This window comes from Xiphophorus couchianus, chromosome 6 (genome assembly GCF_001444195.1).
Source record: "Xiphophorus couchianus chromosome 6, X_couchianus-1.0, whole genome shotgun sequence".
Lineage (NCBI taxonomy): Eukaryota > Metazoa > Chordata > Actinopteri > Cyprinodontiformes > Poeciliidae > Xiphophorus > Xiphophorus couchianus.
This window is the reverse complement of record NC_040233.1, coordinates 27,987,426-28,012,912: the sequence shown is the minus strand read 5'-3', so window position 1 is coordinate 28,012,912 and position 25,487 is coordinate 27,987,426. Positions and strand designations below refer to the sequence as shown.

General features: G+C 41.4%; 2 protein-coding genes across 5 annotated transcripts in view; one reads left to right on the top strand and one right to left on the bottom strand.

The window, feature by feature from the left end:
• Positions 1–66: 66 nt before the first annotated feature.
• On the top strand, positions 67–16,729 carry oc90 (otoconin 90). Its single transcript, XM_028020183.1, has 17 exons — positions 67–3,512; positions 3,670–3,738; positions 5,123–5,297; positions 6,070–6,176; positions 6,251–6,382; positions 7,633–7,683; positions 8,162–8,212; positions 8,811–8,921; positions 9,066–9,134; positions 9,301–9,858; positions 10,578–10,745; positions 12,592–12,753; positions 13,184–13,279; positions 13,365–13,536; positions 14,415–14,524; positions 15,278–15,518; positions 15,849–16,729. Exons 1-17 carry the CDS (start codon positions 3,470–3,472, stop codon positions 16,042–16,044), a joined length of 2,511 nt encoding a protein of 836 aa, XP_027875984.1. The 5' UTR covers positions 67–3,469; the 3' UTR covers positions 16,045–16,729.
• Positions 16,061–25,487, bottom strand: part of efr3a (EFR3 homolog A (S. cerevisiae)) — a 67,974-nt gene continuing 58,547 nt past the window's right edge. The window contains exons 20-25 of one of the 4 annotated variants that reach the window (XM_028020180.1): positions 22,263–22,331; positions 21,269–21,354; positions 21,087–21,135; positions 20,540–20,643; positions 20,329–20,378; positions 16,061–19,636 (exon numbers count right to left, since the gene is read on the bottom strand). In XM_028020180.1, the coding sequence (XP_027875981.1) occupies positions 19,531–19,636; positions 20,329–20,378; positions 20,540–20,643; positions 21,087–21,135; positions 21,269–21,354; positions 22,263–22,331 (464 nt within the window). In that variant the 3' untranslated portion in view covers positions 16,061–19,530. Of the gene's footprint in view, positions 19,637–20,328; positions 20,379–20,539; positions 20,644–21,086; positions 21,139–21,268; positions 21,355–22,262; positions 22,332–25,487 lie in introns of all 4 variants that reach the window. The other 3 variants (XM_028020179.1, XM_028020182.1, XM_028020181.1) reach the window with 3 other exon arrangements.

Genomic DNA, 25,487 nt, shown 5'->3' with positions numbered 1-25,487 from the left:
AGAACTTTTCTGAGGTCAGAACTCCGTGGCTCTTCGTCCAGTTTGGGAATTTAAGGCTTTATTTATTCAGGAAACAGAGACGGTAACAAGTTTTTAAGATTTTCATCTAGAAAGGAAATCCTGGACACATCGAGGGAACTGAGGAACAAATCTGGACTTTACCAAGAAAGAACAAAGATCTAACCAAGACCAGGTAAAGATCTAACCAAGACCAGGTAAAGATCTAACCAAGACCAGGTAAAGATCTAACCAAGACCAGGTAAAGATCTAACCAAGACCAGGTAAAGATCTAACCGAGACCAGGTAAAGATCTTATCGAGGCCAGGTAAAGATCTTATCGAGGCCAGGTAAAGATCTAACCAAGACCAGGTAAAGATCTAACCAAGACCAGGTAAAGATCTTATCGAGGCCAGGTTATTGATTCCCTATGTAAAGACTTGCAAAGACTTGCAAAGACTTGCAAGTCTTTGCAAGAGTGAAAGTGGGAAACACACTAAAATAGTCAGACCTAAATAAACATCTCTATATCTAGATATTAGTCTTATTAGAATGAAAAAACCTCCACTAAGACCTGGTGACAGATCCAAACTCTGCGTGTTCCTTGATTTTCCTTCTTTGTTTGGTTTCCACCAGCAGCTCTGAGAGAATCACTGCGTTGGAACTAAAAGTTCATTATTTCTTTCATCCAAACAAACGTTTCTTTCTGCCTGTTTTCATAGATTGAATTAAATAAATGATAAATGTAAATATAGCAGCTCTTTAAAATGCTGTAGATCTTTTCATGTTGGAGACTTTTTTACTTTGGATCTTAAAAACGGGTCAGATTTCCATTAATAGCCTCCAGATGTTCTGTAACACCTGGATCTTCTCCACCTGTCCGACCCAAAGCTTCGCCGCCAGCCCTGCTGCTCCGGCGGGCCGGCCCCTCCCCTCCTGTTTGCACTCATTGATCCGAACTCCCGGGAGGATCAATGAGTGCAAACAGGACCCGTTTGTTTGACCCGTTTGATCCTCCCGGGTCGCAGATCCAGACCCCTGCTGGACAAAGGTGGCTCTGTGGATCCCCCTGCCGGACCCCGCCCGCATTTATAAAAACCCCCGACATACCTGAGCAGGAACCGGACCGGGATAAGCTTCTGCTCAGGTGTCACCCGATAGCCAATGAGAGCTGGAGGCTCGGAGTGATAAACAGCTAAAGAAGCTGAGGATTCATTCTGCTGGGAGTAAAGAGGCTGACCCACTTTGGCTGGGTGTGTCGACTGGAGGGACAAACTCCAACGTCTGGAAGACAAATAAGGTAAAACCTTACAGTTTGTTTGACAAATGCATGAAATGGATGTTAATATTGTTGTTTTATAAACATGTTCTGTGAATATTCAGGCTGATATTTAACAATAAGTGGATTTTTAGCTGAAGGAAGCTCCTGCAGATCCTCTCTGGATGTTTCTGTGTCCTTGGATTCGTTTGGAGGCTGGAGTATCAGAGTCAGGGCAACTTTCAGAAAACAAACCAATCAACAAATCTGCAGGAAAACTTCAGGCTGAAGATAGAAGAGGTCTCCAGAAATCTAGAGTTTATTCTTCCTCATGTTGGATGTAAACTCTGGGACCGAATCCTGGAAGGCCGACCCATTTTTAGTGCTTAGAGTCCATCAGTTTGTTCATTTTTAAGAACTTTTCTCTGGGTTTTCAGTAGAATTGTTTCAGTTTCTCACTAAATTGCTCCTGGATTGAAGAAAAGTTGCTCTTTGGTAACATTTTTGATCTTTTGCTGCTGGAAGCTCTTAGCTTTTCTTCTCCACGTGTTGGAAACAGTCGGGAGAAACGACTCCAGCAGGCCTCCGCTCTCCGTCCAGGTATTTCTGTTCCAGTCAGTCATGGTTTCCTTGGACAGAAGTGGTTTCTTTACTTCTCTTTCTTCACCTGCTGCCATTGTTGAGGAAGCTCTGCACTGGTGGCAACATGATTTTATTGGAGTTTAATGTTTACTGCATGAAAATGAGGAAAATTTCTCAAAGTCCAAACATTAATTTCTTTAAATTCTACTAAAATATGTCTTTAGTTTTAGTTTGTGCTTGATTTTTGCTATCTTGCCTTAAATCAGCTGGATTTGCTCCTGTTTAGGTGTAGAATCTGGATTAAATTACAGACAGTATGCAGGGCTGTGCATGCAGGTGCAGCTCAACCTCCTCAGTCATCACTCCTCCACCACCGTGCTTGGCTATTGGTATCAGACGTTTGTGCCGAAATGTCCAAAGTACAAACCTGTCGGATCATTTTATGATTAGCATTTAGCATGCTAACTCAGGCTGTTGTATTTATCTTGTTTGATATAAACTGGGGAGTTAAAGCTGGAGCTCCTGTTGCCTCAGCAGCCGCCGTCTCCATTAACGCGGAGGCTCAGGGTCTTCAGCTGCCATTAAAGATAAAGTGTAGCAGCGTTAGCGTTAGCCCCCCGTTAGTGATATCGCTTCCTGCTCCAGGTGAAATCCAGACGGTTCTGTGAAGCATCAACAACCCACTTGTTGGTGTCGTGCAGCAGAGCCACAGGTGGGCTGAGCGGTTTGGAGCCACTAACCGCTGATGCAGCGGGCGCTGAAGGTCTCGTCTGGCGCGACAGCAGTAATCGTTATGGTGATGGGGGTAATTTATGGAGCTGGTGTGAGATGCTGGAGTAAATGCGGGTCTCTGTTACAGCCCGGCAGGAAGCAGCTGCGATGTTTCCCTCCTCCTCCCTGATGGCTGTGATGAAGCCGACTATGGAGGGTCTTCTGGCTTCATGTTCTCTCTGCACCAAATAAAAACATTACAGGAAACTTCACCTAAACAAACTGTAGCAGGAATTTAGGCAAAACTGAACATCAATCAAACTGAAACATGGCAGAAATCTGAACCACTTCCTGAAGCGTAAACCGTCCTGGTAGCTGTGCAAAAACAAATCCTGTGATGTCACTGACACATGGTGGGTGATTAGCCCCGCCCCCCGGCCCGATGCTGACTTGTTCCGCTAGTGATGTTTGTATAGCATGTAGCATTAGCTTCTACCACTTACTGTGGTGCTAAAGCGTTTTAGCATTAGCTTCTGCTAAATACCGTGTTAGCGTAGCACTGTAACTGTTAGCACGATATATCGGTGCTAACATCAGTATCAGAAGATGTCAGTAAATGTTTTGACGTGTCTGTCTGGCTCCAGTAAAGCTGATTTTTATGTCCATTTTGTTGCCTTTTATTTCCGGAGGAAGCCTGGAGGTGATGGTGTTTGGGGTCAGAGATGGTGACCTTGGGGTCACCGTCTCATAAGCTAACCATAGGAAGGCGCCACCTTAAAGGGCCGGTGCAGGGCGGATCGCAGCTGCCATTTTTCTCCAATAAAAGCTTTTTTAGTTTTCATTTTGAGGCTCCTCCATCTGTTCTTGTTTTATTGTGGTTCTAATGTTTTTCCAGTCAGATTTTCTCGGCAGGATCTCATCATGTTTCTGCTGTGGATCTTCATGCTGCCGGCGGCTTCCTGCAGTGAGTTTCACCCAATCACTGAGCTCTAGGCTGGCTGCTCCCTCTCTGCCCTCATGCTTTCCTTTATTTGTGTAATTACACTAATCACACAATGATTAATCAATTAACTGCTGATGTGTTAAATGTTGCATGAATTAAATCTCTTGTTTTTCTGCAGCGCTCTCCGGCAGCGCCGCGTCCTGTCCGGACCCAGAGGGCAGCAGCCGAGACGCAGGTCATGTAATTGGTGAGAATCATCCTCTATTATTATTGTTTTATTTTTTATTTGGAACAATAAACTTCAGGCATATTAACGGTCACCACACAGCTGCTTGAATTAATCCTAATGAACGAGTGGAGCTGAAGGTTCAGCGGGTCGAGCCGGATCACAGCCTGCAGGGAGAAACGTTTCCTTCACGACTTTCATCTTTACTTTAATTACTTTAATTAGCTGATATTTACTCAAAGAAAAAAAAACTATTTTAAACAGAGAGAAGCATATTTTAGAACGATAATCAGTTCTAAAATGTCAGAACATTAATTTCTTTAATGTTCTGGTTGGATCTGATGTGGAGTCATAGTTCATGTTTTCTTTCTCTCTCTCTTTTGGATAATATTTAATTTAAAAACAACCTCAACAATTATTGGCACCAAGTGACAGATAATAACCATCAAAGTAAACTAATGTTTAAGAAAATGTTCTGTTAACTCGTTTGGAGCATTTTTCTGCTGACTAATGACTCATTTTCAGTTTTTCTGTCAACGGTGATTCTTATTTAAAATCTGAACTTATGCAGTCTGAGGAGGCAGAGCAACAGTCCCACAGCATCACTCCTCCTCCACCGTACTTAACGGGTCTCATGACTTGTTTTACAGCAAACCCACCAGGAGAGTTTGATGCTGAAGAGCCTCGGCGGACGTCCGCCTGTTTTCTTCACAGAGCAAATCTAAAATATTCTAAAGAAAACGCAGCCTGGGAAGCTGAAAAACTTACGTTTAATGTTTAATGACACATTATTGGTTGGCTTTTATAAAGCAGCCAATCCAGAGGCTGCATTTGTTTTCCTTTGTACTGATTGGCTGAATCCGTGGAGATAAAGAAAACTTTTCCCAATTTGAACATCATATTTATGTTCCAGAGAATCAAAGATTACTCATTTAAAAGTTGGAGACATCTTTCTCTGTTAGTAAAGCAAGGTTTTAAAAATGGTTAGTTTATTTATTTTGATAGCACTTGTTGTTGATGCCAATAAATTTGTCATCAGTGATTTTTGAAAGAAGAAATAACATTTAGTTTTTTCCCTCTGAATAAATCAGATGACGGTGAGGAGTGAGCCACGTTGCCAACAGAAAAATGTTTCATATGATGAAACGTTTCAAAACACACAAAAATCTGCTTTAATTATCACACAGAAAGATGATTTAAATCCCTTTTGAACCCAAGTTGTGCAGCTGTGAGAAAACAAAACTACTGATTATTACAAAATGATTGATTATAGATTACTTTTTTGTGAGACTGATTGTAATAATCATCCATGAACCCAGCAGACGGGATCACCTGTGGGACGGACAGAAATCTGCTGAAGTTTCATTTTAATTGGACCAGCTCCATCTTCTCTCTCCTCCGTCAGATTGTCTGGGTCTGCGCTTCGTCTGGCTCCACGCCGTCTTCGATAACTTCCCCTCGCTGCTGAGCTTCGTGTCCAGGCTGCGGTGTGCATCAGGGCTGTGTCCGCGGGACCTGGAGGACTACGGCTGCTCCTGCAGACATGTGGCGTCTGGGAACCCGGTGGATCCTCTGGACACGTAAACAAAACCCAGATGATTCTCAGATCCTCATCTGATCCATTAGGGATGAGAGGAGAATCTGTAAACTTTGATGCTCATCTAAACACATTTTAAGCAGAAGAAAAATTTGCAACAATGATTAGAAATGCAAAGACTTCTGTAAATTTGATTTTCTTCTGGTTGGAAACAGAGTTTACTTGAGTAAGTTTTTTGAAAAAAGGAGTATTTTTTACTATGCTGTACTTTCTACTTTTACATGAGTAATTTTATTATGAAGTATTTCTACTCTTATTTGAGTAAAATTTCTGGATTTTCTACCCACTGAATGAAAAACAAATGTGGTTTAACCAAAAATTCACCAGACAGACACACATCTGCAGTGTTTGTTAAAGTTTAATAAGTTTTTTATTGAAAGAAACTGATCTGGGAAAGATTTATTTTGCCTGATTTTGTTATGTTTTGTTATTTGTATGAATTATTTTTGTCCTTTAAAATACTAAAATTTCCACTTACCTTTATATTTCGATCCATCTGATTATGTAATTTTTAGACATTAAATAATTGATCATTTGATCAGTTACTCAGTAGTTGAGTAAACCTTTAACCAAATACTTTTTTACTCTTCAGTAATTTCTTGAATGGTACTTTTTACTTTTACTTGAGTAAAAATAATAACGTTGAAGTATTGCTACTCTTACTTGGGTGTAATTTTCAGGTTTTCTTCATTCTCTGGTTTGAAATGATTCCTGGTCAGGTTTCAGTAGCTTTTTGTTGTTTTCTTCTGCTGCAGCTGTTGTGCAGCTCACAGGCGGTGCTACCAGAGTGCTGCCCCCTGCAGGCAGCCGCTGCCTCTGCCTCCGTATAATTTCTCCTGCTCCGCAGAAAGCAGCAGCTGCGGTGAGTCTCAGACCGAACAGAACCCGGAGATTCTTCCTGAGGATTTGGGTTCATGGCTCCTCTTTCTCCTGCAGACGTTGGCGACCCGTGTCAGCAGAAAGTTTGTGAATGCGACCGAGCCGCCATCGACTGCGCGACGCGGAGCCGCTACAACCCGAGTCTGAGGGGCCTGACGGAGGCCGCCTGCTCCGCCGGAAATGCTCCAGGTGAGCAAACTATTAGGATGATTACTAATATTATTATTATTGGAAATCTCTTAGCAAGGTTCATCTGACGTTATATTTTACATCTTGGTGGTAGAATTGGTTGATCTTTAAACTGGTTTCCAGCCACAGACTCGTCCGTAAACTTTTTACTGGTTTAATTTATTAACAATGACGCTCAGTGTTTTAGTTTTGTTTTTGTCAAGCAGATGCTAAACTGAGAAGTTTTGTTATTAGTTTGGATGTTACCACAATGTCATGGTTTGTTTTTAAGTTATAGTCAAAAATGACCAAACTAAATATTTAGCTAGCTAACTAGCTACACAGAGCTAGCAAGTTTAGCTTTAGTTTGGAGACAAACTAAATATTTAGCTAGCTAACTAGCTACACAGAGCTAGCAAGTTTAACTTTAGTTTGGAGACAAACTAAATATTTAGGTTTGAGCTAAACATTTAGTTAGCAAGATAAATATGTAACTTTGAACTAAATATTTAGCTAGCTAACCAAGTATTTGGCTCCAAATTAAGTATTTAGTTTACCAGCTAAATAAACTATATATTTAGCTAATGAAGTATTTAGCTAAACAGCTTCAAGCTAAATATTTATATCTGATCTAAATATTTAGCATCAAACTGAGACATTTATAAATAATAACTTTGAAAAATTAACTTTTTTTTCTTTGACAGGCTAAATAACCCAAACTACTGCAGTTTTTTGTTACTGTTTAATTTTACAAGCTACAAATATTGATTTATGTATTTAGATTGCAAGTAGTCAGATTAGGTTCCAGCCATTAGGTGGCAGCAAATTGCTACAATATGATCCTCAGTATGTGTAGAATATGCATCACCTGGCATCTGTGGAATCAAATACGCCTCTTTGGCTGTTTGAGAAAAAAACCATAAATGTAGAAGGGGTAAAGTCATCTGACCCTTAACCTTTACTCTTAGTGGGCGGCTGCAGATTTCTGGTCACTGGATGATGGTGTTTGACTGGTTTCACTGGTGCTCCAGAAGTTCCTGAATGGTTTATGTTTTAGTTTCTGAAATTGTGGAAATCTACAATTCTCCTTCTGGGTTTGATGCTGCTCTTTCAATAAAAGACACATTTTCCAGTTAAATTCCGGTTCTGTTAATTGGGGCCCGGATTCTACAGCAGCTTGACTCATTGTCACATCTTCCTCCTCTCGTCCTGATCCGGGTCGGAGTCCGGTCAGCGGCTGGGATCTGTCATAAGTCTGGTTCTCATTTCAGATTGGCTCGGCGGTGGCGTGGCGGAGGCTGACGGCGTCTTCAACAGAACAGGTGAGCCTGAGAGGACGGAGCCTCCACTCGTCTCTGGACGGTGCGTCACGTTTGGAGAGGGTCAGACCGCAGGAAGCGGCTGATTCACACCTCAGCCAATTAAAACAACGACCTCCTGACGTCTCATCCTGCAGCTTCCTGCCCACGTTCATCTGGGAAGAGAAAAATCATTGGTTCACAGAGCAGAGTGTCTAAATATAGCTGCAGGAAGAGGCTGAGCTGCTCTCAGTCTGAGTTGAAGTGGAGGTCATTGAAGTGGAGAAGTCAACTTCACAGAGAAAAGTTAGTGAAGCCTGCTGGAGGTCTGAGCTTTTCTCTGTGAAAACTGACCAGGCGTCCTGCAGCAAGCCTCTGTTTGGACCGACCAGAACACGACGATTCTTCCACCTCTGAAGGACGAACGCAGCTTAACATCCTGCTAACGTCCAACTGCTGTTCCTGCCTGGACTCTAACTGACCTCATCCTTCCTCTTTCCAGATGTTCTCACAGCAGCAGAGCGGCTGTCCAACGCCGCCCCGCCGCCCGCAGGTAAACATCCCGGTTCCAGGATCCACAGGAAAAATATTCACACACTTTAGGATTCTGAGTAATAATAATAATAATAATAATAAACTTCTGCTTAACTTGAGAGAAAATAATCACAGTTTAGCATCACATTCTTTGTGTATTATTTATATTTATCCATAATTACATAATAATCTAATTAGTTAATATGTTGTATTGTTTTAGGAAAACATAATTGAATGTATTAATGAAATAAAATGATAAAAATAACCAAGACAACTTTATTTTCTAAGCATTAAACAGCAAAACTGACCAAAGTATTGAACAAACATTATATATAATATACATTATATATTTACCTCACTGAGCTGAGCTACAAGTTTCTATGGCAGCTGGAGTATATGATAGTATATGATAGTATATGACAGTATATGATAGTATATGACAGTATATGATAGTATATGATAGTATATGATAGTATATGACAGTATATGATAGTATATGACAGTATATGATAGTATATGTTGTTTTTTTGGAATTGACATGTATATCATTTTTAATCTTGGTTCTTTACCAAATCTTACTGTCTACTTTTTCACTTTTACATCCTCTGAACCATCAGAACCGGACCAGGCCATGATCGGTACTGTGGAAAGCCAAAGTAATCCGGCTGGGCTGGACGGAGGATTCATCACCGGACCACCAGAACCGACCGTCCTCCGGACTCGTCCTGGTAGGATCAGAGAGGAGCGGCGCCACGCTGGGACGTTTGCAGACAAAATGAGCTTAATATGAGCAACAGAAACGGATTTTAACTGAAAATGTTTCTCCTGAATATTTAACTGGAGTTTCACTGCATGTAAATCTTTTCTTGCAGAGGAGTGGGAGGAACGGGCAGCCGAGAGAAACCGAGAACAGCAGAAACTCCAGAGTTTGGTCTCTAATGGTAACCGTTTAAATCTCCTGTTTTTTAGTTTCTTGATCTTTTTCCTGAGCTGCTAATTATTCCACTTGGAGCTGCTGGTCCCACAGCTTTCATGGCACCAAAAATCATTTCTCTTCCCACTGAGTGACTCACTTGGCTCAGACGTTTCCAATCTCTGCATCTCCAGGCCTGAAAGAGGCAGAAGAAGTGGAGTGGGAGGACCAAGCTGAAGATCAGATGACCCAGAGTCCTGCAGAAATCAGCCCAACGAGCCTCACGGGTCCAACGGGTCCAACGAGCCTCACGGGTCCAACGAGCCTCACGGGTCCAACGAGCCTCACGGGTCCAACAAGTCCAACGAGCCTCACGGGTCCAACGAGCCTCACGGGTCCAACGAGTCCAACGAGTCTCACGGGTCCAACGAGTCTCACGGGTCCAACGAGCCTCATGAGTCCAACGAGTCCAACGAGTCTCACGGGTCCAACAAGTCCAACGAGCCTCACGGGTCCAACGAGCCTCACGGGTCCAACGAGTCCAACGAGTCTCACGGGTCCAACGAGTCCAACGAGCCTCACGGGTCCAACGAGCCTCACGGGTCCAACGAGCCTCACGGGTCCAACAAGTCCAACGAGCCTCACGGGTCCAACGAGCCTCACGGGTCCAACGAGTCCAACGAGTCTCACGGGTCCAACGAGTCTCACGGGTCCAACGAGCCTCATGAGTCCAACGAGTCCAACGAGTCCCGGTGAGCCAGAAAAACATAGAAACCAGTCTGTCTTTTTTTAGATGCATGTTTGCACTTTAATGCAGATATTATGTTTACTGATTCTAATAAGTGGTTCATGTGGCTGTTTTATAATTAACATGATACATTTTGGAACTTTGTTGTTACTTTTTTAACTTAAATGTTACTTTTTTTTAATTCACGTTACATTTTTGGAGCTTTTATGTAGCTTATGTTAAAGTTTTTCTAAATCGTCCTGATTGAGTCAGAAACGCTCAGAAGTAAAAGTGAGATGGTTAAACTGCACCAGACTCTGATCTGCCTGTTTCTGTTTTAGTTTTAATGAAAAGCTGAAACGAGCAGCTCCAGATTCTTCTTCAGAACAGGGGTGGAAGTTTAGATTTTTTGAGTTTATTGAGGAGGAAAAGTTTTTTCTTCCCTCACCAGGTGGGAGGTGCTAACGATTTATCTCAGGTTGTTTTGCTGAGCAGTGTGATGTCATCAACAGCCTCCATTTCCTCACCATTTTTAGGAGGCTGGTGAAAACCACAACAATTGTCTTTGTTTTGTTAAGAACCGGATCGTCACCTAGTTTGATGTCAGACTGATGAGCAGTGATTGGTCTGAAGTGTGAAAAGGGCGGGGCTTAGCACACAGCCCAGAGGAGCTGCACTGCTCAGGTTGATGAAACTCTTCCCACTGTTGGATTTTAGAGCTGAAAAGTTCTGAATCTGCTGCAGATCCGGTCCAGTTGGTCCATGAAGGAGCGACCCCAAATGGGCCGCCGTCTCCACGGAGACCTGCTGGTGTTTATTATGGGATGGATCAGACGCAGATTCCTGCTGCTGGCGCCGCGCCGTCGGTTCTCACCTCAGCATCTCTGAGAAACACGCTGCTGGATGGAACCGGTAAACGTTCTATTAACAAGAACCACTGAAAATGATGCAAATAAAAATAAAATTAATGTTTTGGTTATTATATAAACATTTTATGATGTAAAAATGAATTGAGCTAAACTAATGTCTGGCTGTTGGTTCAACATTGAAACTCTGTATGAATATGGAATAAGGAGAAAGTGACCTGAGATTTTCCCGTCATGTTGGGTTTTACTGTTCATAACTCACTGGTTTCAGGAGAACCCAGAAGTCTGCAGGAAATGTTCCAGCATCCGTTCTGCTCTTTGTGCAGCTTCATAAAATCAGGTTCTGAGCTGCCGGGTCATCCGGCGCCGTTTCCCTGCCAGGTAGAAAACCTGCAGCAGGTGGAGAAACCGTTTTCCTCTTGACTGGGTCTGTAATGACGCCCTGAGGCTCTGGGACAGCTGAGCTGGGAAACCTGGCAGTTATCAGGCGAAACATTAATATTAATAAGCTGCTTCTAGCAGTGAATGTGTCTGTATGAGGAGGAGAGCTTCACGTTAGCTCCAGCTGCACCTTCAAAGGAGGAAGCAGGTCTGAGGTCATCTGAGGGTCTCTTCACTTGTACTTCCTGTTTCCTCTGTAGACGGCTGGACTCGGCCTTAGAGACGTGCTGAGGAGCAGAACACGATGTTCAGTTGTTCAGGAAGATAAATGTTTCAACAGCTGCAAACACATGAAGGATAAAAAAAACCTCCAAAACAAATAATACTGCAGGAAATGGAAGCAAAAGGGGAAAATTCTGCAAACTTGCTTCTCAGTCCTCCAGACCACTAGGGGGAGTCGGCAACCAAATATTACAGGATTTGACCTCAGGAAAGACAGGATACCATGATTTAACAGGATTCAGTTTGTCACTGTGCTATAGAACTGCAGCATGTTGACAGAGGTGATTTTAGCTACACTGGACTCCCCCCTAGTGGTCTGGAGGGTAATATCACCTACATACATACACTGCTGTTCTATAATATTGCAAAAGTTCAACGTCGTATTAGGGAAAATGTAGATAGAAAAACAAAGAAGGAGTAAATTATCATAAGATTAATCTTAGAAATTTACAAAGTTGAAAATTTGCTTGAAAAGTTTTTTTTTTTTTCAGATTCTCCAAAATCTTTAAAAAAAATCTTTGGAATTTGAAAAAGCTGAAATTTCTGAGTTTCAAGTTGATTTTTTTTTTTTTTATTAAAACAGCAAATTTTATTGGTAGAAATTTACTCCTATTTGTTCTAATATTTACAATGGCCATGAAACATAACGCACCTTTTCTTTCTTCTGAACTTCCCGTCTTTATGTACGGAAGGAGATTAGGGCCAATGAAAAGAAAAAATCTGACTTGTTCTCAAAATTATGACTTTAATCTTCTGAAATCAAAATGTAGAATATTTTTTCCCTCTTGCTTATTGATAAGGTCCAGTTCTGGTAATATTTGGTGACTGATGTCCCCTAGTGGTCTGGAGAATTTTGCAGCCGTTTTTCTGTTTGTTACATTTTCCCTGTTGCTTCTATTCCTTATAATTGAGGCATTTTTTCTTTGCAGCGTTTTTCTGTTTGGTTTTTGTGTTTGTTTGATGTGGCTTCATCCATGTTTGCAGATCGTTTCTACTCTATACTCTTAAATGGTTGATCACATCAGGAATGGTCAAACATTCCTGCTGGACTTCAGACAGAGAGTTAAAACACGACTGAATAACAGCTCAACAGAAACACTTGTTAAAGAAAAGAACAGCTTTGGGTTTCCTGTTGGACGGCTGAACTCGGACTTGGAGACTCGGTGAAAATCTCTACCAGGTTCAGGAGAATCAGGAATCTTCTGATCTTCACCTTTAACCTGCTGCAGGTGTGGAGCTTCTGTTACCCGCATCTCCAACCATCGCCCAGAACAAACCCACAGGAAGCTCAGCGTCAGCTGGGAAATCTCCACCAATCACAGCGACGACGACGCCTCTCTGTGAGGAGGAGGAGGAAGAGGAAGAGGAGGAAGGCTCGCAGGAGGAAGACGGTACGGCTGTTAAACATGACACAGCCCAGGGTTTCATACATAAAACAAATAAAACCAGAAGTGAACCAGAAGTCACCGAACCGCCATCTTGGTAGGCAGCGCAGCACAAAGCTTAGATGAACCATGACTTCTAGACGATTAAAAGACTTTGTATTAACATGCCTGACCAATCTGCAAGAGACAAATGTATCAACAAAATGGCTACTGTCAAGATTGAACCATAACAACTGTCATGACAGTTACAGATACCTACCAAGATGGCTGCCAGCTACAAAGTTAGAAGTGTGGCGTCACATGAGAACTACGTACAGAGTGAACTGTCTGAGGAGCATAATCAGATGACCTCTGACCCTTTAGTGGTGGTCAGAGCGAAGCTTATAAATCTCAGATTAAGCGTCTCAGAGGAGGTGATGCCAGTGTTTGTCATTAGGGGCGGAGCCAGGTCCGAAGAGGGCGGTGCCGTTCTTCGCCTGGTCTCTGCTGGAGTCCATCGGTCTGACCGACATCCAGCAGCCGGGCGGCCGAGGTGAGCCGCAGCTTTGACCTCAGGGCTTCCATCGCTGGCGGTGAGGCGTTTAACGCATGAGCTGCTGAATGTCTCGTCCAATCAGAATGCAGCTCCTCCTTCAGCGTGTTCAGCAGCGACGGCCGGAGCCGCAGAGAGATGCCGGCGCTGGGGGAGATGCTGCGCTGCCTGACGGGACGATGTCCGCACGAGTACGAGATGTACGGCTGCTACTGCGGACAGGAAGGGGCGGGGCTTCCTCTGGACCAGCTGGACAGGTGAGCACGGCCCCATGGGAATTTATTTACATAAAATACACAAATAAATCCTACTGCAGAGTGCCTTCAAAAATTACATTTATTTATTCAGGATTTTATTGATTTTTTTTTAACTTTATGTATAATTAGATTTTTTTAGAAATCATTAACATCTCCAAGCCTGACCAGTTTTCAGATTTAATAGGAAAAATAGTAATAATTACTGAAAAATAACTATATTTAAAATGTAATTTTCTCTTTGATGAATGGGCACAAAATTATAAAAATTTAAAATAAATTGTATAAAAAATAAACATGTCTAAGTGTATTAAATGTGAATATTAAAAAATAAACATCTTAAATATTAATAAGCATTCTAACAATGTATTATTTTCATGATCAAATATTGTGAATATAAGCATTTTAAATGTTTTAATTATATAAATATTTATATCATTTCAATAATACTATTAAATATTTATTGGTACTAAAATATTAATGTTTTAAAACATTATTAAAATAAGTATCTAATACAAACTTTGTGAAAGATTTTTACTGATTTTGATTTTTCTGCCTTTAACTTGAAATTGCTGAAATTTTTCTCAGAGAAAAATGTTTGGTAAAAGTTGAAAAATTTATTCTTAAATGCAGAAACATTAAATAATAAATTTAAGGTCGTGTATTTTTTCCAAAGGTTTTTTTAACTCATTTCTTGTTTTTTCTTTATTTCTGCTGTTTTTTGGAGGCAAATATTTTCTTAAGTTAACTAAACAGGTAAAATGTAAGTAGATAACGAGACTGTATCTATGGTAACGACTCCCAGCATTTTAAATAATTACTTCCTGCATAATTCAGTGACAGTTTCTGAGCTGCAGCCTGAAAGTTGCTCTGCTCCTCAGATGTTGCTTCTTCCATCGCTGCTGCCTGAAACAGATCGACTCCCTGGGCTGCCGAGCCGACAGGAAGCTCAACGCTCACGTTTCCTGCGAGAGCCGCAACAAACCGCGATGTGAGTCCCGTTTTAACGCCGAGATAAAGTTCTTCATATTCAGCATGAATCAGAACGCAGAGAGGATTATGAAGCGTTGCTTACAACACAGGAATTATGTCTATTTCAAAATAAAAGTATTTAGAGGTTACTTTGATGAAACTTGTTGGGAAGCAACAGGTCAGCTTCAGAAAAGGTTTTTTCCCAGAATGCATCGCTGCCTTTGACGGTTTCTATCAGATTTTTTCTCCAAGTTTACAGAAACTCCCGGGTTTCTGTCAGGTTTACAAAATGCCTTTAAAAACAGTTTTTTTTTTTTTTTTCTGTTCTGGAACGTTCCTGTTTTTAACCTGGAACCTGCTTTCTGTAACGTGTGAACTTTGACCCCACAGGCTGCGTTCTCTGAGCTCAACCCGGGACCAACCGGTTCCTTTGTTTACGTTCAAAGATGTGACTTTCAGTTTAATGCTTTTATAAGAAGTGCAGGTTGCTTTTCCTGCTATTAACCCAGAACCAGAACTTCAGACGATGCGCTGAAAGAAAATACTGACTGCTTCACTCCTGGTAGTTTCTCCTGGTCAAACTTTAATATTTCACAGGTTGTTTCCTGGAACCCAGTTCTGTTTAAGGAAGCAAAATGTCTCAGAACATAGAAATCACTTTCCCCCGTCCTCCATCGGGGCTTTAATAAGTCATGAAGGTTCTGAAAGTGTTTGCAGGAGGTTCTGATGTCGTCCAGATCCTGAATCATCGTCGTTTCCGTTTCATCTGCAGGTCGGGGCATCACAGTGTGCGACAAACTGCAGTGTGTGTGCGATAAAACCACAGCACAGTGCATGGCTGCGGCGCACTTCAACCACAGCCTGCCGTCGCAGCGCTGCCGCGGACCGGCGCCGCCCTGCCGCCGGGCCGCCAGGCCCCCCAAACCCGCAGCGGAACCGGCCCGGTCCAGTGAGGAGAGCAAACCCAGCCAGTCTGAGGAGCCCGAGACGAGTTCTGCTCAGTATTCAGACAGGTGAGATACGGAGAACCTCAGGGCTGACTGATCGGGTCCATTTCCTTTTCTAAGTTCTGTTCCATCTCAGTGCAATGGACCTTCTTGTAGGTCCAGTTAAAGGAATTTTCTAATGTTTTATTAGTGGAAGTGGGTCCTGAGAAGAACTTACTAGCAGCCAGTCCTTTATCTGCAGTAGGAGATAAAATCACCTTCATTAAATCTTCATAGAAAATTCTTTACTGTTGGAATTAATAAAATGCTATTTTTTTTAGTGTGTAGCTCCAAAACAATTTTATTTCTACAGAAGACGTTTTAATATTTAATTAAAACAAATTTCATTGTTTGCAGTGATCAAAGTTCTGATGTAATAAATGAAGAGACGCCGACTCCTGCTGGAACATCGAGAGCCGAGACCGAAGAGCTGCAGACGGTCGGTGGGATTCAGAACCAAGACAGACAACCGGCGGGAAGACCGGGAGAGGAAGAGGAGGAATATGAAGAAGAGGAGGAGGAATATGAAGAGGAGGAGGAAGAGGAAAATTAAACCAACCACAGAAAACTTCAATAGAAACATTTTATTTGAATCTCCAACATGAAATTTCAACACATTCTGAGACATTATCGTAAACGCCGAGGCTCTGCTGCAGCTCAGGTTCAGGAAATGAGACAAGAGAACATAAAAGCCAATCATCTTCAGATCAGTGAGTCCAGAACAATGACGACATTTCTTGAACCTGCAGGAAGAGCTGAGCCTTGGCGCCACCTAGTGGTCATAAATCACTGAACAACAACTCTGAGCATCAGCGTTTTATCTTTGAAGGTGAACAGAGATGAGACGTTTCTCTAAAACTGGCACAAGAATACAGACTGCTGCAGCACAGACGAATAAAACGAGAAGGTTTCGCTGTTGCCGTGGAAACGAGCGGCTCCATCCTGGGCACGTCCCACAGTAAGGCCGGTCTAATCGGGCTGAACATTCAGAGTGAAAACATTTCCGTTGTGCTGTTTTTGTGTCTCGGAACCGTTTTAAGTGCAAACATGTGGAACCGCGATCCGTTTGGGTTTGAAATGCCAGAGCTGGTCTCTCCTGCACTCAGCCGCTAATACTGACAAACTTTCATGTGCAAAAATCAAGCAGTGGTCTAAAGCCGGAGGCCTGTGCTGGTGTTTGACATGTCTGACAATTTGGTGAAAAGATTTAGATCTAAATTAAAAATCTTTCCATAACAGCTCATTTTAGTCAAAAATAATTTCTATGATTAGAGACAAAGATTCATGATCCAAATGCTAAACGACGACAAACAAACGATGATTCAGCATTTTTTCAATGATATGTTTGAAATCTCCACCAGGCAGCAACTGAACCATGTGATGCATAAAATGTACAAAAATATACGATCTGCTGCGTCAGCGACAATCAGCACGTTTTCCAGCCACGTCTAAAACAAGCCAGTCACCGGACCGGACCGGACCGGGCGGTGACACGTCGGGTTCTAGACTGATCAGGTTTTACAGTGTTTTATATTTAGAGAACGAATCATGCGGTTAGTTTGGGAAGGTCGGGATTCACCAACGGCTCCGTTTGCCCCGGTTCGATCTGAACGGACCGAGTTTGTATCAGGTTTCTGTACAGAAGCTGGTGGACGATCTCAACCTGCCCGACCCGCCTGACGGCTGCACAGATAAACTATTACTAGACTAGACAACGATGTCGATCGAGTCGTGATCAAACTCTTGGAGGCAGGAAAGCAGCCCGTCCGTCCCAGAACTTCAGAACTTCCTAAAACAAACCGTCCCTGAAGTTTTCCGGGAATCTCAGGTAAAAACTGAAACATCGCCCAGAACCTTTCATATCAGCCACCAAGATTATGGAAAGACGCTGGTGGAGAAGTACCAGACCGAATATCAAGGAGCTAGAAAGCATTTGAAAAATCTGTCAAATATTTACTTATAGATTTTATTCAGGAACAGAAACGAAGCTCAAAGTTTCACAGGACAAACTTTTATTTTCCAGCATATTTAATCCTGTGGGCTCTATTTGCTGCTTTAACTTTAGTAAATAATGTTTGGGTCTGAAACCGACTCCTAGTGGTCATAGTTGGTATTGCACCTTCAGGAACTCACGTTAATCCGTTTCCATCTTTTGGACCCGAACTCAGCGACAGTCAGCGGTTCTTTCTGAACGCGTCCCAACGGATGTTCTGCTGGTTTTGGTCTAGTTAAAGTAATGAAACCAGTGCGCAGTTCAGCTTTAACAGGCTCAGGCTGGTGAATAAAAACCATCAACATTCACTTTTCAGGAAGCACGACGAGCCCAACGTACGACGGAACCACCGGGAAACGATTCGGATCAGATCAGCTCGATGTGTCCCGGATCGTTCGCTCATGTCTGACCTTCAGCCCGGAGGAATATTCTGGTAACCAAAACCAGCTGCAGCCCGACCGGAACCTCAGGAACCTCCACACTCCGAACCGACCCACTTCTGCAAACTTTACACCCTTGGGTTTAGTAGCCATGACAACACGCTCTAAGATTTCACAGCTTTTCAAACCAGCTTTAAGAAAATCCAGGAATATCGATGCAGTTTTGATTTAAAGGGTTGATGAGGCCCAGCGGGTCACATACCTTCTAATCTGGAACTAATCCGGCGGCTTTAATCCCGGTTCGCCTGGTGAACCGATAACTGGAAGCGAAGTCTTTGGTAGAGCCGTCCTAAAACCACCATGGTGCCGTAAATACGACGTTATAGTGGGAAAGTGTCGCATCTTTAGCCAGTTAGCTGGTCAGGCAGGAGCCAAACAAGCTAGCGCTTCAAGTCCATAAATTGTGCTGCACTGCCCCCTGGTGTCCAGGTGCTGAACTGCGTGACGGTGTTTATGTTGGCGCGTGACGAACAGAGCGGGTAAGTAAGTGGAAAAAAATGAATTATGACTGCGGTTGTTTCCACTTGGTTAAATATGTGGCAGCCATATTGGATTTTTATTTCAAGGTTCATAAAAATTGTAATTCTTCATATTTCTGCATGAAAGTTGAAGCTTTTCTGTTTATTTTGGTCAAACATTAAACTCTGAAGAAATATTTCTTCCATCAGACCTAAAATATTTCATCATAGTTCACAAGACAAAGGAAAATATGTCAAGGTTTTACTTTATCCTTAAAAACCTAAATATGAATTAATTTTACACAAACTCTTCTAATGGTTGTGTTTGAGATCAAGAAAAATTTATTTTAGTCTATGAACAAAGAGGGCAGAAAAAAAATGAAGATTCAAACAAGAAAACTTGTTGAATTACATTAATTTTAACATCACAATATTCATTATAATCTGTAAAAGATTTATTTTTGGACCCTACGTGGTTCTCAAAAAATGTCATTTTGAAAATGACTTTATCATCTGGTTGTGAAATATTTGGAAACTGAACATTTTGTTCTCTACTTTGTTTCAGGAAAAATGAGACTAATTGAGTTTATTTCTAAGTTATTCCTGGAAAATCTGCCAGACAAAATCCCATTTCACCGACTTCCTGGATTTAACAAAAACTGAGACATTGCAAATTTTGCCTAATTTTAATCCAGGAATCATTGTGAAAGTTGTGATTTTGTAAATCTTCAAATCCTTAAAAAGCTTCAGGAATAAAAGTTGGATCCGTTTCACCAACCATGAGCCGTTTGAACTGAACGGATTCGATTTGATGGTTTTTTACGAGTAAATACAGACGATCGGGTCGACGTATCGGATGATCTACTGGATTCTCTGCTGTTAAAACCTGCAGGTGGTTTTTATCCAACAGGATCGGTTAGTTTTTCTACACGGCGTGAAGCTTGAGCATCGACACGGAGCGTAAAGCGGTTTGCGTTGTTCGGGTTTTGTTCTGTTGGACCGTTTGGGTTCAGGGACGTGAATCAGAGAAACGACGTGCAGCCGGGTCAGGCCGCCGCATGTCTGAGTCTCTGATTGGTTCCCTTCCACCTGGCAGCGCTCTGATTGGAGGAAAAGCGGAGGTCGCCTTTGTTGATGTTTTGAGTCGTTCAGTAGACGCACAGGTCCGGGAACTTCATCTCGTAGACGGGAACGGACGGATGCTGGGTGTGACCCGCTGAGATGGACACCACGCCGGACGGGCTGGGCGGCGGCCTGCCGGGAAAAGATGCATCATTATGGAGAAAAAACATCCCAAACTGGTTTAACTGGTTTATTACCGGGGTGTCATGGTTTCTGACTTTTTGTTCTATTTTTTTATGACTTTTGTCAGATTCGGTGAGGTTTAATTAGTTTTTAGAGTGTGATTGCTTGTCTTTATTAGTTGTTTTTATTCGTTATAATAGTAGTTTTAGTTTTTTCATACTTTGGTTAATTTTTAGGTGCCAAATTAAAAAGATATTGTGATTATATTTACATTGACGGTTACTGGAGAATCAACAGAAAAATGTTAATTATTGAACCTCAAACTGACTTTGGCGTTTAACCAAAACTTTTGCCGACAGGTTTAAGTGTTGCTAGGAGCAACATGGAGGGCCGTAATAATAAATTATTTCACATCAGCTCAAAAGGCTAATAAATGGATTCATAAACATGAAAATGAAGAACATTATATCTATAATTTCTGTATGTTTCAGTTAGTTTGATAAGTGCACAATACAGTGCCAGTTATTGTTTTTCCCCATTATTGTTTTTGTTAGTTTAAGTCAACTAAAATATCTTTTGGCATATTCACTAATATGTTGTGCTAAATAATAAAAATCCTCTTTGGAAATTCTGAAAATGTAGCTTAAGTTTCAGTAACGCAAAGAAAATTCTGCAGCTCCTGTTTCTAAAGGAAGACTTACCGGATGGTGAGCTCAAAGATCTGGGCCAGGCGGTCATGCAGCATGTTGGCCTGCAGGGAGGAAGCAGAGAGTCAGGAGGTTCACTGAACGGCCAACCCACACAAACGTTTGGTGACAGAGTTTCAAAGTTCAGATGTTTGGCTTTAGGAGCCGGTTCTCCATCACATGACATGTTCCAGGTCAGGTTCTGTTAACCGTCCTGGTTTCCCACCTTGGACTCGCAGTGAGCAGCGATCTCCTCAAACGGAGCTTTCTGGAACTTCTCCATCACCTGACGCCTCTTCTCCCTCTCCTGCTCCTCCAAGCCGGTCGTGTCTGCAAGACCATCACATCGCTTTCATGAGACTAAAATACGACACGTCAGATTCTGACTAAACGTTCTGCACATCTTGATGAAATAGAAACAGCAGAAGCATCGACTGAGAAATGAGTTCGACTGTAACATTTATGAGGAAAAGTAGCCGTCAGGTTCTGCTGACCGGATTCTCTCTGTTAGCTCCTCAGCTAACCTTAAAGTCTAACTAACCCCACATTCATCAGAGGTAGGGAAAATACTGAACCAGTGGGTTGTTTGGAAATAAATATGGCAGCCAGTTATTCTCACCAAACCTCTGGAACAGTGAAAGTCGAGCCGTTTGGCCCAAAATGGAAACTAGCACATCAGTACAAACAGAAGGCTGATGATGTCACAACTTTAAACATATAAAACTAGAATAATTTATTTTCTGTGATAAACGGGAGGAACTGGATGATCTCACCGATGGCCTTCTTCAGGGTCTCAAACGTAATCTCCTCAGCCAGCTCCGACTGCTGATGGAGAAACCCAAACAATGTGATTCAGCGGGAACTCTACACAGGAATGTTTCTGACAGAAATCAGCTTCAAAACTCTTTTTTTTAATCTTTTCATAAGTGACTTTGTGTCATAAAATGAGTCAGACCTTATCTGGCAGGCTGCTGGACATGATGTCCACCTGGAGAGAGATGGTGTCCACAAAACTCTTCCTGCGGGTCAGACGGTCTTCATCTGCAACAACAGACAATTACATCATTAAACTCAAATGGTGCGTTAGATAAAAGGAGCTTCAGGAGAATATTTCATCACATTTTGGTGCACAAAAAAAAACAACTAAAATCACTGTTGGCTTTTCTTCCAGTTTCCAGAGCAGATCAGTAACTTGAAAGCATCTTCTGACACAATGACTGAACATTGAGGGAGCATTTCTAAAACAGATCATATACGGAGAGGTGATGAATCGTTTGGACAAACTGAACCGACATTTTAAATGGGAAAAAGTCAATCTGACAAAATGTCTGCAGGCATCGATTGTTAGAAAACAACAACCTGGTTTCTCTTAAATGTTTTTTTCTCCATGTTAAGTTGTGATAATTTGCTGCAGCAGCAAGTTGTTTCTCAGTGTCTGAGCCAAATGAATGACAAATTGTACAAATCAGTCGTTTGATGATGAGCTTTAGCTCTGCAGAGCAAAATGACATTTTGTTGTTTGAAAACTGGAATCGGTCATAAACAGTCTGATCATCTGTGTTCCCATAAGAACATTTTGACTGTGAAGCAGTGAAACCCTGGAGACTAAAAACGTAAACTTTTAGCTGCTTCCATTTCCAGCTGCTCCTCCCAACCATAACCTGATCATACATCTTGTGTATACAACCAGATACAGTCATACTCAGCAGATCAGTTCAAGAACATTTTACTTTTTCCTGTTCAAAATTCAGCAAACATTACAAGTAAGATCAAAAGAAATATCCTCTGGATCTACTGATTATACAACAAACACAATTGCAGATAAGAACAAAAAATGACTTCTTGCACTTCAGGAAAAAGATCCAATTGTTGATAATAACCAACTTCAAATGCCATATTTACTGAGATAATTTCACAGTATATTACTTATCTGAGAACTAACACCTCACCTGGAGCCCTGAAGCTCCAGCCACCTCTCCATTGTTCTGCTCTGTCCCTTGCTCTGCTGTCTGAGCATCCTATGTGAAAAAATATTACATAATTAACAGACCTATTCTACCTCACATTCAGTGCTGACCTTACTAAACATCGGACTTTACCACAAATGCGTTGCGTGATAGATATCTAACTTATGGGTCCACTCACTGTACTTACAGCCGAGGTAGCGAAATAACTTCTAATGTCTGTCGTCCTTTTCTTTTTTGGTGGCGACATGGAGACTAATAATAAATGTGAAACTCAGAAGGAGACGCGTTCACTGTCAGCACCGTGGACCAAGCTTCCGTTCTGCGTGTGGCCAGCTGGCCGCCGCCTGGCGCAGCCAATCAAAGAACGTAGATCCACGTTCTTTGAGCCAATAGCGGGTCGTCATAGTTCATAACAGCGAATTTTAAAATGAATGCTACCACTGCGTAGTATATTGAAATATTAAACTAATCAATGTAGATTTTTGTTTATTTATTTTGTTTTTGTTAAAAAAATACATATGTTTTTTTTTTTTATTAATATGGCAAAAATTGGTCGGGACTATTTTATATCCCTTGAATATTGGTCGTGACATGTCACGGCCGTCCATACCCAAACCTACGCCCATGACACAGAAACTCCTCAGGTTCAGCCGGAGCGCTTCGGTTTTCTATAGGGGAACAAATGGGATTCATCCGGGCCGAACCGAGTCTGGTGAGGTTCTGAAAGCTGCCCCGGAGCGGCCGCTGTTTGTTGTTCTGCAGGAGGAGATTAAAGTGCAGCAGAGTTTGACTGAGCAGGGTCAGCCGAGGTGTGAAAACAGCAGAGAAACGCGGCGCTTCATAATTAACTTTCTCCACGAGTCACGGCGACCTTTGCTGCGAACTCGGCGCAGGAATGACTCAGCAGTCGGCACTAATGAGCAACGTCGTCCCAAAAGACGGGAGATTAAAGACGCACAGAAAGCCGGGCTCTTACTTCGCTGACATTTACTCTTTATGTTTCATAAACTCTTTAAAATGTAGAGGAAAGCAGAGAAAAGCCTCACAGGCTGAAACTCCGACAGGAAGAACATCGTTTACGGCGTTTAAGGAGAAAATCTGTAACTGCAGGTCAGTTCTGAAAAAAATCTCACTGCAGTGTTGAAAATGGTATTGTGTAAAAAATATCGCTACAACCAAAGTAGATCGAGATAAAAATGCACAGGAAAGTATTTCTCACCTGAAACTTTGCTAGCAGCAAAATGCTAAAAAAAGATATTAAACATTTATCTTACAACAGGAAGCAAAAGTAATAAACTCCTCCCCCCCTGCTGAGCTCTGAAACTCAGTCAAACTTCACAGTAGAAACATAAAATTCAGATCATCTGCTAATGAAGGAGATCATTTTTTGTTTTGCTAACTTTGACAACATTTGACACATTTTGCTTCCCCTGATTGGTAAAACAAGTCACTGAAAACCAGATTTGATCCAAATAGCTTTGAATTTTTCTCAACAATCTGTTTAAGTTTTTTTGTTTTTTCCTGCAGATCATTCAGGTTTAATACATGAAAATGTCACACAGTAGATTTTGATTGTGTGATATTTTAAACTAATGTAAATGAATAAAGAGCGTCTTTATTCTCATCTACTTTCTCCTGTTGGGTCAGTTTATCTTCATCCTTTCATTCCTCCAAACTAAGATGTTCGCCTAGAGACACCAGAAAGTTTTTCTACTCAGACTTGAATTATTTTTGGTAAAACTTAAAGCAGTGAACTTTAAGTTTTACTAGTTCTAGTGGAGCTAGAACCTGATATAATAAAGTATATTAAAGTTTTCAATAGATGGTGATGTGAAAGTGGTGCAAGTCGTGTTGCTAAACCAAAAAGAAACGGCTCATTTATTTTACTCTAAAATAAAAACAGATTAGTGCCAAAAACAATTCAACTACCAAACTACTTACATGAACTACATCCTGAAATACTCACCACAATGAGTCCAGACGCAAAGCAGGTAAAATAATTAAACAAGTCGTTAAAGTGTTTCACAGTCCGTCTGAAACATCATCAGCTTCAGTTCATGTTTGCTTTTGGTTTATTTTTTAATAGTTTCAGTTTTTCCTGATGGTTTATGAAAAGATTTGAAACATTTTGATCTGAACAAACTTCATTCATATTCTACAGATTAATAACATCAGTTTATATAAATAAAAGTTAACTTCTAATTGAAGTTTTACAAAACCATACATTTACCGCTAACCGAGTAATATTATTCTGAAGTAACTATTTTTGTCTGATTACGATTTTTATACAAATATTTCTTTACTCCGGTCATTTTTTGCATAAACATATCAAAGTGATGCATCTCTTGGTTGAGTAAAATCTTTGGCTACTCTACCCTCCGCTCTTTCATGATTTTTAAATTTTAGCTGAATAAACGATGTGGGCGGAGCCTGATCAGCGGACCAATCAGAACACTCGAATCCTCGGCAGGAAGGAAGAGTCTACAGGGACTTTATCCAGGAAGTCTCAAGGTTTTGTAGCTAAACTGAGCTCATGTTTTACATGAGGAAACTAAATCTACAGAAATCTACTGGAGCTTTTACCTCTGGACGTCTGCTTGCACCTGTGGATGATTTTTCCTACCGTGTAAAGAACTGAACACGAGGCAGCAAGAACAGAGCGAAAGCTTTAGTTAGAGCAAAAATACATCATCACCATCAAGCTTCGAATCAACCCAACACTTCATTTTTTACCCTTCATACTTTAATAATATAACATACTGATGTCTTGTGCATCACTTTAAATAATCATCTGCAGTTCATGATTATATTTTAGGTGTTTTATTTGTTTTTAAGTAATTATGTCAGTTCCACATTCTTTATAAACCTCTCTGAAAAACTGCCAGTAATATTTTTAAAAAAGCAGAAATCATAAGACAGACGTTAATTCTGCCTTTGAGAAACATCCACTTCCTCTGCAGACATTTTCAATGTTTAAATCATGTTACATGTTGGTTCATATTATTCCAGTGTAAGAACCAGGAAAGTTCTAGAAAGCACCTTGTAATTTCAACAATATGTCAACACCGGATGTGATTTTTGCAGCATCTCTAAAGTCACAAGCTGCTTCTTTGGTCAGTAATTACACATTGCATTGGTGCTTCTGTCATTTTAAAAAGTAAATGTTAAACATTTGCAGTCTTGAATTGCTTTAAGTATTTTTTTACT